At 37.0% G+C, this 16,837-nt stretch overlaps 1 protein-coding gene across 1 annotated transcript in view; it reads left to right on the forward strand.

The window, feature by feature from the left end:
* LOC150110067 (copine-8-like) overlaps positions 1 to 16,837 on the forward strand; it is a 301,155-nt gene that overhangs the window by 95,623 nt on the left and 188,695 nt on the right. Inside the window, exon 5 of the mRNA XM_090406591.1 lies at positions 1,018 to 1,091. Within this exon, the coding sequence (XP_090262717.1) occupies positions 1,018 to 1,091 (74 nt within the window). The remainder of the gene's footprint in view (positions 1 to 1,017; positions 1,092 to 16,837) is intronic.

Genomic DNA, 16,837 nt, shown 5'->3' on the forward strand with positions numbered 1-16,837 from the left:
AGGCAATGTATGAATTCGTTAACAACACATGAAATCACATGCTTTATACGTAAATTTTCCAACTGTTGTACATGGAAAATAGTCACCACTTTAAAAGCTACAATTTTCATAAAAGAAAAGCTAATTTTCCAACCTACAATAATAAACACTCATCCCACAAAATGCATTGATTACCCTATTATCGAAATGGATTTGCCTTCTTCTATCATTTGCAGAAGTGTCGGGGGGGGGGGTCTCGTATCTGTAGTCGCACAGTATATACACCTAGGCATAAATTAATTTACTTTTTTAACCTAAGACTTACCGCAGTTATTACTAAAGATGATATTCACATCTATATGAAAGGAAAGCTGATATTAGAAGAGCAGAAATTTTTAGAAATTTTGTTGTCGTTGTTTCTGTAATAACAGCATTGATTGATTTTACTCACATTAATTTCATGAAGTGTGATAGAGTGGGGGGGGGCGAGGGATTTATCTTACCAAAGATAATGCATTTTAACTTCTCTGAGCAGGAAATAATTATTATGTGGGATTGCTTGCTTATTTGAAAGCAGAGGTGAAATGGTATGCATCTGAAATTTGTGAGAAATTACACAAATTTAATGTCTGAGTACATTACAGTATACATATACAGTATGGCATACTATATCAAAGTTTGTGTGCGTGTGTATTAAAGGAATGTGGAACTAACAGTATTCTGTTTGTTTGATGAAAATGCTTCACAAAAAAATTGCTATAACTGGATTTTACAAATGAACTCTTTCCCCTCCCCTACCCTTTTTTTTTTTCAAATAAAAAAATGTAATCATAGTGGAGCAAAAGTTGATTCTTGTTTATTAGACGAACAAAGAATTTAGTGAATTTCTTAGATTCTAGGTTACTGTTTAAAAAAGAAAAAGATTACTATCACAGTTTAGTTTTTTACCTATTAAACACCAAAACTCATGCTGTTAGTCTTTATTTTTTAATAATACTTTCATTGATTTAATACTATATAAAGAATTTGTATTTATAGGATTTTCTTGGTGAAGTCCAGTGCACTCTAGGAGAAATTGTAGCATGTCAAGGACGACAGTTTAAAAGAAACATGTGAGTCATTTTTTTACTAACATTTGCCATTTATTTTAAAACACTGTACTTCAGTTTTGAACACAAAGAAAGAAGAATAATAAGGCAAGTTTTTCATGATCCTGATTCTGGTAGCCTTGTCTTACTAATCCAATCACCCACAACCTCTCTCTCTCTCTCTCAAATATATATATAGTAATTGGTGTTTCAATAATGCCATAAGGTTTATCAAATTAACACAATAACACAAAGAAAATGATGAAAAACAGTGGCACACCGTTTGGCAACTCCTATAGGTAGAGATGACCTACTAATGCTTCTGCCTGGTATCTCCACTTGGGCTTGGCTCGCACTGAAGAGACCTCAATAAAGGTCGAAACTAGTCTGGGTAGTGGCCCTTCCCTTAATGCATAACATTAGACATATCCACAAGGAGATGTGTTTTGCATTATAGGAGGTACTGAGATAGGAGTGTTAGTAGCTTGCTCTACCTTTGCAACGAGTTGCCCTAGTGTTGTACCACTGTTTGTGTTCTATTTCATCAATGGCATCAAGCTGTTTGAATGCAAAATAAAACATGAACAGTGGATTATTTAAAATAGTAAAAGCCACATGATGTTATACATTAAACAGTGCAAATGATAACAGAGGAAACATTTAAAAAAAGTATTAATAATGTTTCATTAGAATAAGACTCCCCCATATCTTTGATATGGAGAGGCAGTTATTCCAATTTGGGTTAGGCTAGTGGAGCAAGGCACATTACCAGCCTTTGTAGCAAAAAATAAAATAATAATAATAATAATCTACTTCCTTGAATCAATTTCATGATAGAAATAGAATTTAAGTCATTCTGTAGTGTATCTATATCATATCACTCTTCGCAGTTTGATGCTATAAATTAAATAGCATCAGCCAATTACAATGCAGCTGTATACTACTAGTCACCTATATTCTTCTGGATTTATTTACTCCCCATAATGGGGGATAAATAAATCCAGCCACTCTCATCCATATCACCAGCTTCATTCATATCCAGCTCCATTTGGTCCAGTTTTCATGTGCTATCTTTTTGAAAGCCTTAGAAAAGTACAGCAGTATTACTGTGTAGCAATTTCCTTTTATCTATCTCAGCTGATAAAAAGTGAGCAAATTACCAAGGCAAGATCTATCTTTTACAAAAACCATGCTGTTCTACCCCCTCCTCTCCCATAGAGTGCCATATTCCTGTCCACCAAATCCTGAATTCTGGTTGGTCTGTAATTTCCTAGCTCTATCTTGCAGCCTCCTTTATGAAAAAGAACTCGTTTCACTCCCCCTGGCACTTTCCCAGAGCTGAGACTTAAACAGCTTGGTCAGAGTAGTTGCCGATATTCTTGTACATTCTTGCAATACATGGGCATTCCATCTAATCCTATGATTCAAATTGCACATTAAAGTTTTGAAATATCCCAAGTACCTCCATTTCATTTACTGCTATTCCCACATCAGTCAATGTCACGTGTGGCACTGTAATATCTCCACTTGTAAAACACTCACTAAATAGAAACCGATATATGATCCTTCATGACATTTAGAAATCATTAATTAATATGTGTAACCTCTCCTATTCCAGCAGTCACATACAAAGTTTACACAACACTGTACATACTTAATGATGCTTGTGATTAAACTATCATTCCAGTCTTTTCAATTTATAGAAATAGTGGAGGTAAGGGAACACTTAGTTTTTTGTTGGGTTTTTCTTAAGTTTTTTTAAGCAAAAAGAAACTCCTGATTCAGCTATATAGGCAGCAAAACATGTCAAAGAAATATATCTAGTGTAAATGAAAAAATGTCTACGAGTTAAAACCTGATTATTTATTATTCATACGTGAGCACTTCCCAATTGGATCAATATCTTTACCAAATCCATACCTTTACCAATATCAATACCAAGTCCTCTGATGGCGTCAACATATCCAGCACTCTTATATCCCTAGTCCCCTCTATTACATGCTGTCTCAAGGAATTATCTCCTAGGACCTATATAAATTTCATTTCTTTTCCTCTCTGACCTTCTTCCATCCAATCTGTGGCTCTATAAATGAAGTCCCCATAATGTTACTTGCATTGATCTTATCATCCTGTTTTATATATATATATAGGCGGTCCCCGGGTTACGGACTACCTGACTTATGGCGTTCCGTACTTACGAACGGACTAAGAAGGCTTTCCATATGGATAATTAATAATTAAATTAATAATTCGGGAACTAGTTTCTTCCATGTATGTAAACAAACCCGCATAGCGTGAGCAGTTCGTTGGCACAGCATCTTTACGCTAGTGGCTAACACAGGGGTATTATTATTATTATTACCGTATATGCTCTGTTCATCAGGGATCCGAGTTACGTGCAAATCCAACTTAAAGACGTTCTCAGGAACATATCTCATTCGTAACCAAGGGACTGCCTGTGTGTATATATATATATATATATATGACTCATAAAAAGGGTTGCAAAACCTATAGCACATTAGTATGAAGTATGGGTAAGAAGAAAGCAGAAATTTGTTGATTAGCTGAAGATTACAGTCTAACCTTCAGAGGTAGATGAGGAGGAAGAGAAGTTAGTCTGATAAGTTTGAAGGTGGATAGTAAATGAATGTTAACCAGCTGCTGCTCTTATTCCTACAGATTTTGAAGAAAGGAGAAATGATAGTGGCTAGTTGAGCAGAGCATTGACCATGAAAGTATCTATCTGCAGAAGAGGCTAAGGCAGAAACTGTGAATAATTGTGAGAAAAGGATTGGAGTGATCCTTTGAGAGAGGGTCATCAATTAATCTGATTGCCTTCTTCTGAATAGCATCATGCATTGGGTACATCATCCCAAACTGCTCGTACATTGGGTACATCATCCCAAATGTGCGAGCAGTGTTCCAAATTTGGGCAGATTTGGGATTTTATAGGTGAAAAGTAATACCTTTTACAAAAAAAAGTACACAATTTTTTGTGGCTGCTGAAGCTATGACTGAGATGTGTTTGTGCCAGGAAAGGTTGGAGGTGCAGGTAAGTCCAAGCAAAGAAATCTGATCATATTTTGATATCTGAGTGTTACTGAAAATAAGAAGTGATGTGAGCTCTTTCTTGCAGAGAAATTATAGAAGATTGTTTTTTCCTTTCTTTTAGGCTTACACGGTGATCCGAATGCATTTTTGAAAATTATGGAGACAACTACCGTGTTTGAATAAAAACTTTAGTTTAATATAACTAAAATCTACACTCAACGTTTCGACCTTTATGTCAAGGTCATCTTCTGGAGCATACAACTATACACAGGAAATAAGCTATACTACAATCAAACTGGTTTGTTAAAGATAATGACCAACTGCTACAACAATTGTTGGCCTGACCTCTGGCGAGAAAAAGATTGTGTAGAAGATTGTATAGAAGATTGTGTTTTAGTAGTATTGACGCTCACAAGATTATCCTCGCCTCATTGAACAATAGTGAGAAGATAGTTTAAAGCATTTGTTAGGGAGGATTGTGAGTCTTCTAATACTTGGATCCTACAAGGTTTGCCGAATGAGAGGAAAGAGTGAAATGTGTTGTCATCAGCATAGCTCAGTGAGTGGAGGTCAGTTATGTACAAAAGGAAAAGAATGGGAGAAAGTACAAAGTCCTAGAGTACTCCTGCATTGGTAGAGAAACTGAGGAGAGGAAACCATCTGTCATGATGCATGAGTGACTAAAGAGGAAGCTGGAGATCCACTTGCAAAGAATTGAAGGCAGACATAGAATGGTACTTTGCTGAGCAAACCCCCTGTGCCAGACACAATGAAATACGTTAGAAATGTCAAGAGTGATCACTTTGATTCCCTATAGGCATGAACTGTTTGAGTATGTAGGAGCAGGATTTATCTAGCTGATTGAGAGCCTTTGGATTTGTTACTGTCAGATTTGGCTCTGTGTACGTAACTAGCAGTTGACTTGTAGGACCATTTTATTGCTGTATCTTTGAATGGAGAAAGGTGTCTGGGTCTCTTCGTGTATTTGTCATGTTCTTAAAGAGTATGACACTGCATGTGAAAAGAGGGGGGGGGGACCAGAGCACTTGCTCTGGCAGTAAACTACTTCAAGCTCCCAGTAAGCATGGTGGTGGTGTTTCACTGGGCATTGTAAGCCCTCTACCACCTAGAGGTCTAGTTGGCATTTCACTAACTGGGAAGGGGGGAGGTATATGCTTTTGCAGTTGCGATACTCACCAGAAGCACCTTATTTGTGGAAACAGTTACACTCAGGGTTGACTTAATTGCAAGAGGTTATATGTTGCACACCAACAGTCCTTTAGTATCCCATTATAATTAGGTACTATAATTAACAGATGCATGGTCCACATTCTCCTTGCATCTCCTAGTGTATAACAGCAGCTAATTGTATTTTTCATCCTTTTGACCTCTATCTTAGACCAGATAGCCTCAAGTGCACTGTCCTCTGCATTCCTGTCTTGCTGAACTCCAGCTGTTTTCTAGCTTTATTTCTTCTGCTATCATTAGCAAAACTACTTTTTTTCCCATTCTATTCTCTCTGAAAATACTACCCATTGCATTCTATCCCTTTGATGTTATCATATTGCATCAACCAAGTATTACTAATGCTTATAACCTTTGACCAAGTTGACAATGCCAAAAATTTTCCCCTTTATTCCAGAATGCTTCTGGCATTGGTACATAAACTGCAGTATACCTTCAGACCACAGCCTTCCTCATACCTTGTGTTGTCTATTCCCCTCAGTTTCTGAACTTCAGGAGATACATTCACCATCATTATCTGATCATTCTTTCACTCATTTGTCTCAAAGGTGCCTGCACATGCTTACCTGGGTCTTTCCTAGAAACACTAGTTTCCCTGACTTCCAACCTCTCACTGAACAATACTTTCTCAAGACACCTAAATCCAGATTTGTTCAAATACAAACCATAAGTCTTTTGTCCATCAAACTCCACACCATGTTTCCTGCACAATTATGCAACGTTGTTCACAATAGTGGTCTCTCTCTCTCTCAACTCACCTCTATAATTATTATTATTATTAAGAGAGGCCCCCAGGGAGTCAGAGACTCATCGAGGGAGGCTTCATACTACGCATAACAGCTATCATACTTATTCTTGGATTCATTCACACTGCTTGCACTCACAACATCCAATGGCAATCCATTCCATTCACTCACTACCCTCTGAGAGAGAAATCTACCCCTCAACCCCTTCTTAGCGGCCTTCATTCTTAGCTTCCAAGGATGCCTTCTTGTCCTTTCCCCACCCCTCCATAAATTGAAAAATTCCATCAGTTGAAATCCTGTATGACACTTTCAGAAATTTGTAAGTCTCCATCATATCACTCCTTTTTCTCCTGTTTGCTGGTGTCGCCAGTCTACAAATTCCCAATCTGTCTTCATAATATTCCACAATCCTGATATCATTTTTAACACTCTCCTTTATACTATCTCCAATATATCAGAATCATAATGAAAACCAGGAGACCAGACCTGTGCACAATAGTCCAAGTGAGGTTTTATCAAAGCCTCGTAAAGAGAAAAATAACATCCTTATCTTACATGTGAACGTTTGTTTCAGCATTGCAATTATCTTTTGAGTTGTATTTGCAATCTTTGCCACATGGGCCCTGAACTTGAACTTCCTATCTACTAACATTCCAAGATCCCTAGCCTCATCAGTATCTTCTAGTATAATCCCAACAATATGATGCGACATTGGATATCTAATCATGCCGAAGTGAATGACTTTACATTTACTGACATTGAACTTATACCCATTTTCCACTGCCCATAATTCCAACCTATTCAAATCATTCTGCAAGTACTGCATATCAGCAGCATTCTTGATTTTCCCTACCTATCTTTGCATCATCAGCAAATAGCTGTATGTCGCTTGTCAAATTCTTCTTAATATCATTAATGTATTGAATAACAATACATTAATGATATTGAATGATTGAATAACAGTGGACCATGCACTGATCATTGTAGTACACCACTTGTTACCTTAAATCTTGCAGACTCACATCCCCGGTATACCACTTTTTGATATGTCAGTCAGCCATTCTCTTATCCATGCTAATATTCTATAACCCAAACCCATTTTCTCCAATTTATGCAACAGTCTACCATGCTGTATTCTATCAAAGGCCTTAGCAAAATCCAAAAGTATCTTGGTGCATTCATTCTCCTTGTCTAGTTCAATGGTAACATTGTTATAGAATGTGAGCAAGTTGGTAAAACATGATCTTCCTTAGTAAACCCATGTTGTTCATTGCAAAGTAGAGATTCACTGTCAACTGATTTCTGAATGTGAGCCCTAACCAATTTTTCCAAAATCTTTGGCACCACTCCCGAGCTATTTTATCAACTTTTGCAATATGCCCTCTGATGGGATATCAGCTATGGTTTTGCAAGAATGTGCAAGGGAACTAGCAATGCCTTTGACTAGGTGCTTTAAGTTGCAGCTCTGGTAGAGTTCCAAGGGAGTGGAAAGAGGGTAAAATAATTACTTTGCATAAAGGGAGGTTTTTAAGACTGTAGTAGCAAATTATAGACCAATCAGTATCTCAGAAGTGGTGGTAAAAGTACTAGAAAAAATTGGTCAAAAAGAGTATTCCAGAATGGGTAGATAAAAATATGATACTGTATGAGGGTCAACATGGCTTTGTGAAGGTTGGTCATGCCTTAGTAATTTACTAACTTTTTATAATATTTTCCAAGGTCTCATTTGAAAGAATAGCACGTGGAACACTGTTATGCAAATTAGAACAAATGAGAATGAACGTGATGCTAGTTAAGTGGATAAGAGGGTGGCTGCTGGACAGATATCAAAAAGTGGTATATGGAGGGGCACAATCGAGGCAAAAAAAGGTGACTAGTGGTGTGCCACAAGGTTCAGTACTGGGACCATTGCTGTTTAACCACGCTACCGGCCAAGACGTCTATAGACGTTCACGTTATCATGGATGCGAAGTGCTTATTAAAATTGTAATACCATTGTTATAACAATGAAATATATGATGGATACGAAGCGTATGCGGATGCGTATTTGATCCATAGCGGCCGGTAAGGTGGTTAATTTGTACATAAATGATATAGGAAATAACCTGAAAGATAATATTCTGGTCCCCAGAGTTTCTTGGGGATAAGGAAGCAGTGGAGAGAATTCAGAGGCAAGTGCCAGAGAAAAAGAGGGGATATTATAGAAACATCTAAGTTGCTTAAAGGGTTTTATATGATAGATTATTGTTATTATTATTATTGTCCGGGCACCTCCATAGAGTAGAAAGACTTATCCTGGGAGACTAATCTATCCACACAATCTATCATATCTCTCCTTGAACCCATTAACAGACACTCACAACACTGATTCTGGTAACCCATTCCACTCATTTACAACTCTTCAAGCAAAAAATGTAGTCCTCACACTCCTACTAACCACACCTTTATTCAACTCCTGGGGATGACCCCTTGTTCTGGTTCTCTAACCAAGTGCTGAAACATTTCCCCTATATCTATTCTATAAAATCCTTTAAGCAACTTAAATGTTTCTGTCATATCCCCTTTTTGTCTTATCAACCAACTTCTGCAATCCACACACCTTCAATCTATCCTCATAGAAAACATTCCACAGCCCACTCACCATCTTGGTCACTCAGCTCTGAATCCTCTCAACTGCTTCTGGTCCCCTGGTTTCATTCCTAAGAAACCAGGGGACCAGACTTGAGCACAATAATTCAGATGTGGGTATATCAAGGCCTTATAAAAAGGAATAACATCTTCCTTATCTCTATTTGTTAATGAGTTCTTCAATAGCCAAGTAATCTTATGGGTTACCTTTGTAATATGTTCTCTAAACTTTAACTCTCTGTCTGCCACCACCTCTAAATCTCTAGCTTCATCTATTTCCTGGAGTACAGTGCCATCAGTGTGATACACGGCTTGTAATCTATTTATCTGGAAATATATAACTAGATATCCTATTATTCGCCGATGATGTGGTATTAATATCTCACTCACCCAAACTCCTAGAATCAATGCTGAATAACATAAGCCAAAACTGCCAAAAAATTGGATTGGAAATACACCCTGACAAAACAAGATGGATGAAAAACAAATACTGTAAAGATCATACGATCACTCTAGAATCCCACCATCGAAAAAGTTGAAGAATACATCTGCCTCGGCCAGTCCATTAAAATGAATAATGATATATCAAATGAAATAGCAAGGAGAAAAAGAGCTGCTTGGATAGCCTTCAACAAAATAAAATCAACAATTACCAACCAAAACATAGATATAAACATAAGAGCCCATCTTTTCAATAGTCACATCTTACCAGCATTAACTTATGGCAGTGAAACATGGAACACAACTTTAAAAGAAGAACAAAGCTTAATAACAACTCAACGTGTAATAGAAAGAAGAATATGCAATATAAACAAAATAGACCACGTAAGACATGCAGAAATCAGGAAGAAGTCTGGACTCACAGATATAATAAAAACAATCTACAACAGCAAAAGAAGATGGGCATGACATCTCGCCAGAATGAGAGACAACAGATGGACAGTCAGAGTTACAAACTGGTTCCCGAGAGAGATACCAAAAGGAAACCTGGAAGACCAGCCTTAAGGTGGAAGACCCAATGATTAAGAAAGTTGGAAGAAAATGGAGAAGAAAAGCCCAAGACAGGAATAGCTGGACTCTTTACAACCTACAGTCATGGAGAAATCCTGACTGAAACCACACGTCCATCAAGGTAAAATATAACTTGATATTTGTCAACATTAAACTGACACCCATTAATTTTGCCCATACTGACACATCACCTTGATTAACTATTATTCTACTTAATTTTGTCATCATCAAACAACTGAATATTTCCTTTCAGGTTATTTCCTATATCATCTATATACAAATTAAACAGCAATGGTCTCAGCATGGAACCTTGCAACACACCACTAGTCACCTGTTTTTGCCTTAGTTTTGTTCCTCCATAATCCACTTTTTTGATAACTGTCCAGGAGCCACCACCCTCTTATCTACTTAACCAGTGTCATATCCATCCCCATTTGTTCTGATTTGTGTTTCAGAGTTTTGTGCAGTATTCTGTCAAATGCCTTTGCATAATCCAGAAATCATCATATGGCCATTTCCTTTATCCAACTCAGCTGTTACTCGTTACTCTATTATAAAAAGTTAGTAAATTACTAAGGCATGACCGACCCTTTACAAATCAATGTTGACCCTCATACGGTATCATATTTTATCTGCCCATTCTGGAATACTCTTTTTAACCAATTTTTCTAGTACTTTTACCACCATGCCTGAGATAGTAATTGGTTACTGCAGTCTTAGTACCTCCCTTATGCAGAGGAATTATTTTGCCCTATTTCCACTCCTTTGAACTCTACAACAGCTGAGACTTAAATTAAAGAGCCTAGTGAAAAGTATTACTAGGTCCCTTGAACCTTCTCACAAAAGCTTACTTGATGTGCCATCTAATCCCACAGCTGTATTTACATTGAGATTCTGCAGTATCCTAATAACCTCCAATTCATCCACCTCCGTTCCCACATTAGTGTCTGTGACATAGGTTAAAGAAGTAGCATTGCTAGGATGATATACCCTTGCAAAGTGGTACTCAGTATCTTAAATATTTTATCTGCTTCTGTCTCCTTTTGACTATCATCACTCATTAAGGTTAATCTTCGATAGTCATTCTTCTTCTTCTTACCTTCCACATAACAAAACAACTCTTTGGATTTCTTTTGGCCTGCTTGGCTAGATTTTTCTCATCATCATCATCATCTAATTTTGCCTTCATTACCTTGCAAGCTCTTTCTCTTTATATACCCTCCACAGCATTTTGTTCTTCCGCTGCTCATGCTTAATGATCTAACTCCATCTGACTCCTACCCAATTAACTCTCCTTACCCTCGGTATCGAATTTAATTCTGCTTTCTATAGATGACCCTTAACTATATCCCATGCACTATTAGCATCCTTACCCTGCAGTGTTTTATGCCAGTACAGATTTAAGCTTCTTCCTAAGCATGCTATAATCACCTGCCTTGTAGTTCCACAAATATCCCTACCTCTTTCATTGGAACTAATGTTATCACCTTGATTATGGATAGCTGATGTGATCAGGTCCAATAGTCTCCTCCATCACATCCTGCCTTAAGTAATTATCTCTTAGTAGTTGTATAAATTCTATTTACTTCCTGCCATGTGATCTTTCTTCTTTCCAATCTATATCTCCATAATTGAAGATCCCCATAATAATCATTAGCCCTGTATTCATTGTACTAATTTGGTGATGTATGTCTTCCAAATCATCTGGAACTCCCTGACCTATGGCAATAACCAGCTGTATATTTTGTCTTACTGGCCTTAATCTCACACCAGATTGCTTTAAATCATCAGTTCCGAACTGGTGGTATGCATACCCCCAGTGGTACGTGCTGGGCCATTCAGGGGTACGCAAAAAATAATCAGTAATGGCGGAAAAACAAGTAAAGTAAACAAAATGCAAAACATTAGTTATGGACCAATAAATGTTAAGTTTGAATCACCACTATTTTAAAAACAAGGGTGTACAATTCATAGAAATGGGTTTAAAAGGAGGTACACAAGTGGAAAAAGGTTGGGAACCACTGCTTTAAATGATCAGCCACCCTCCTGCCTGTCTCCTATTTTTGTTCGCTCCTGTCATCAGCAGTAACCCTCCCCCATCCTATCCTCTATCTTCCCTGAAAAGATTAAACCCTTTTACGTTTAATCTCTGTAACTACATCATCTGCTGTTAGCCAAGTCTCACTAATGCCTATAACTTTTGGCAAGGTTTCACTGACCAATGCCATAAACTCCTTCCTCTTGTTCCTGATACTTCTGGCATTAGTATACAGAAACTGCAGCATCCCTTTAGTCCTCCATCCACCTTTAATTTCTGAATTGACAACCTGTTCAATATTTTTCCTTTTAGAGACTACATTCCTCACTTGGTCATTCTCATACTCGCTTCGTGGGTGTCTTCACACACAAACTCACTTGTTTCAACCCTAATTGCTTAAGTTTTCCTGAATTTGTGCTTCATCATACTTGGTGAAAAAAGCTCTCTTCAGACACTTTACACAAAAACTATTCCCGATCCACAAATTCTACATCATTTCTTTTGCACAATTTACATACAGACTTATTGGTTATCGATGTTTTCCTCCTCCATTCACCTCTATCATAGCATGGTAGGAGACTTACAAGTTTCACCTTCTTATTCTTCAGTTTTGCTTCTTCTAACAACTCCTTTACATCCTCCCTCATAGAATACTTATTGCCTCTCAAATCATTTGTACCAACCAAGACAATCATTTTCTGTGATTTTCTTACCTTTTTCAGACTTCCAACAAAGGTCGCTGCAAACAAAACCTCATCGAATGGGGGCTATCTCACTAGACCAGATAACTGTGAGTGTGGGACAACCCAGTCCATGGAACACCTTCTTTCTTGTCCCTTTCTTCAATCACCTTGCACAAAAGAGGACCTTATGTCCTGCACAGAAAGAGCAATTGATTGCTCAAAATACTGGAGGAACATCTGACCATATTTATGGTATATAACTTATGTATAGCTTCTTTTTTCATATTTTACTTATTATTCTCTGTATAATTCAACTATCAAATTTAAGCCGTTCTCATTTGTAATCTATCCTAATTTGTTGTAAATAATGTTGTACCACTTACTTACTACTGTACCACTTGTGTTTGGATACAAAATAAATAACTTACCTTTTTTGCACCCTGATGGCATGGCTAACATCATGAATTTTTGCACCTGATGATTTTGTCACACTTTCATTAAGTACTCCCCTGATCATCGAGTCTCCATGCATAATTTCCTCCTTAACTTTTGTTTCTTGTTTGTTTGGTCAGTCTTTATTATTCCTTTGGATCACCTGCTTCTTTCTTTTTTCAGCCCTGTTTAACTCTTGCCACTTCTGCAATTTTTCGATGTTGTGCTTTGTTTTATAAAATATAACATTTATGCACCCAATTTCTTTATTAGTATCCATTTCATTCTCCTCTCTTTCCACGACCATACATTCAACATTAATTAGATCATTTTCCATCTTACTGTTGTCATTTGTTGCATTCTTGTCAGCTAACAGATACTCACTTTTGAAACACTTAATACATACTCTGTCCACGCAGTTAGCCGAGTGGCTTTGCACTTCGCAACCATATGCCTGGGGAAGGAGTGTCCTAGGGTCGATTCCCGTCGATGACGTGAGGAGCTTAAGGATCTTCCTCGGCCATAGCCAAGTTAGCCAGTCTTGGGCGTGGGCAGCAGGGTTTATCTGGGATTTTTCATCCTGCAAGCAGGCGAACAGCCTCCGTGAACACACACAGATTACAGTTAAGAATACTGCCTGTACGGGATGTGGCAGAGGAGTGGCGAGCCGGCTGCATTAATACTCCAGTAAACCGCTCATTAGGAGGGGACTCAGCCCGTCCTTGGACAGATGAGTAAATGGATGGATGGATGGATGGGAATACATACTCTCTCTCTCTCTCTCTCTCTCTCTCTCCAGTTTCAATTTCATTCCACATATTCTTTAATTTCACCCACACTATACTAAATAAAATCCTGCAAATTCAAATTGCTGGACAATGTGGTCTTTCTCGCCACTGTTCATTACGTTGAAGCCATGCTGAGAATATCACAATAAAAATGTTATAAAGATACTAAACACTCTAAAAACATGAAAATCTACACTAATACCCTATAATAATAATTTTCTAAGTAAAAAACACAATAAAACAGCTAAAAAAAATCACTAATTTTACACAAGCTCTAAATTATACCACCGCTCAAATATCAAATTATGGTAAGAGACATTTGGGATTGAACCAAGGACCTTTAGATCTGCATTCAAATGCTCTAGCACTGAGCTACATCCCCCACATATAAAGTTCGCTAATGTGCATTGTACTGAATTGTCATGAAGGGAAAAAATAGATACAGGGGAAATGTTTTGAGATTTGGCTGGAGGGACCAGAACAAGGGGTCATCCCTGGAAGTTGAATAAAGGTGTGGTTAGTAGGGGTGTGAGGACTAGATTTTTTGCTTGGAGAGTTGTGAATTGAGTGGAATGGATTGCCAGAGTCAGTTGTGAGTGCTTTTCTATTAATGGGTTCAAGGAGAGGTATGCTAGATTGTGTGGATAGATTGGGTCCTCTTGCAAATGAGTCTTTGGACTCCATGGAGGTGCCTGTATAATAATAATATTATATTAATATATATTTTTTTATTCTGTAATAACATTTTATTTAACATCTTATGATGCATTTACATATATACACATATTTACATATATTTACATATTATATATATATATTTTTTTTACAGTGAATTTCATACAAATTTTTCTGTTTTCTAAAAATGCATTAATAATAATTACTATGGATGGTAATTTATAGTTTGCAATTGGATAAGGTCACATTTTTTTAACAGCATTTATAGTATAACTATAAGTTCTATATATTTTACAATTTTTGATTTTTAATGTTTTTAGCCACTGTAACTACAGCACTTCAATGTAATAAATAATTCTTTTATTTTTTTTTTGTTGATCTCGGTTGAGATGTAATGTCTCTGCTTGCATCCTCAAAGCTTCTTAATGAGCTTATCTGAGGATAACACCAGTTAGATATATGTTTTTTTTTAATGTAATATAATAATAATAATAATATATTATTAGTATTATAATATCCTCTCCTATAATATTAATAATAATTAATATTATTATCCCAAAGTCCCTAACCTCATCAATTTCCTGCAAGCCAATACCATCAATACGATATACCATATGCAACCTTTTCAGCCCAAAGTGCATAACCTTACATTTTGCAACATTAACACATTTGCTCCCAACTACGAGTATACTCGTAGTTCGTACATGAGCTCCACAAGCCAACTACGAGTATACTCGTATATCGATTTACCGACCTCCTATGTCAAACACGAGTTAACCCTTAATATATTTATCTTAATTTGGACCCTTGGATTCTGAATAAAGTGGAGAGCACGTCTGGGGGCTTGGTAGAAGGGAAATAATTTCAACTAAAATATTATATATTACATATGTGTCTCAGAAGCCAACTACGAATATACTCGTATGTCGATTACTAACCTCCTATACCAAGCGCGAGTTAATCCATAGTATAACACATAATTTGTAAATCCATTTAAAACTAATAAAATCAATAAAAATAAAAAACAATTTATTCAAATTAAGAATGGTACATTTTAAAACAATTTTCCATGCATAATTTCTTTAGCCATCTAATTGTCTTTCGTAAGGTGGAATAGTAAGAAAGCATTTGATCAGAAAGATCGGTGCCTGACATCCCCAAATTATAATCCCTAACGATGTTTGGTTATAATTGAAATTTACCATTCCGATTTTGCATTTCAACCATTCCAAATTTGTGCATATTATTTGAAATCGAAAGAACTTCCCTCTTATCCTTCCATTTGCTGACTACAACAGGACCTCTTCTTGCCAGACAAATTCCCCTTTCTTTAGTTTCTTCTGAATAACATCTGGTGGATTGTTTTTCCTAAAATATATCAGCGTTCCACACACGTACGATTTTCTGTCAGTAAGCGATTCCGTCAGAGCTACAGAATTATAAAAATTGTCCTTATACAATACATAACCCCTGTCTAAATATTCTTCCATCAAGTGGAATACAATATCATATGCGTGACCCATTTTTGCTAAAGAGGATTCTGATTTTCCTGTATAAATTTTTATTTTTATCACCAATCCATTCGATTCGCATAGTTCATAGAATTTCACGCCATATTTATGTTTTTTGTTTTTTATGTATTGCCGAAACACCAGTCTATCGTGCCACAATACCATTGATTCATCAATACGAGATTACTCGTAGTTGGCGTATGAAACAAAATTCTGGCTGATAAGCCGGCTACGAGATTACTCGTAGTGACCTTGAAGATGCAAAAAGGGCTTGGCATGCGGGAACAAACTATGCCTGAGGAGCGTGGCAGCGAACGTGTTAAACTAATAATCATTATCCTTTGCCCACAATGCCATTTATTTAAATCATCCTGCAGGATATTTACATCATCTTTATCAACTATTGCTCTCCTCCAGTTTTGCATAATCATCGCAAACAACTGAATATCCCCTCTTAAATCTTTCTCTATGTCATTGATATACAAATTAAAGAGTAGTGGACCTAGTACTCAACCCTGAGATACTCCACTAGTCACCATCATTCTCATAGACTCCACTCCACTCCACTCCACCATATACTACTCTCTTGTATCTGTCTGTCAGCCACTCCCCCATCCATGCTACTAGCTTCATATCCATTCCCAACCTCTACAGTTTTTGTATTAGTTTTCTGTGTGGCATTCTGTTAGATGCCTTGCCATAGTCAACAGTATCATGGTGTAGCCATTACCTTTATCCAATTCTGCTGTCACTTTATAAAAATGTGAATAAGTTACTAAGACAGGATCTGCTTTATATCCAGCTTGCAGCTCTTGCTTTATATCCCTACTCATCCACTTAATTCCAACTTGGTTTATCCTCCTGATCTTAGGTGTGCAGTCTGATACTGCTACTCTCAAGTAATCTCTGACCACTTGCTATGCACTACTGACATTCTTTCCTTGTATACCTTTTTAAGCCAT

This window comes from Typopeltis vanoorti, chromosome 1 (genome assembly GCF_054136105.1).
Source record: "Typopeltis vanoorti isolate ZY-2024b chromosome 1, IOZ_Tvanoo_1.0, whole genome shotgun sequence".
Lineage (NCBI taxonomy): Eukaryota > Metazoa > Arthropoda > Arachnida > Uropygi > Thelyphonidae > Typopeltis > Typopeltis vanoorti.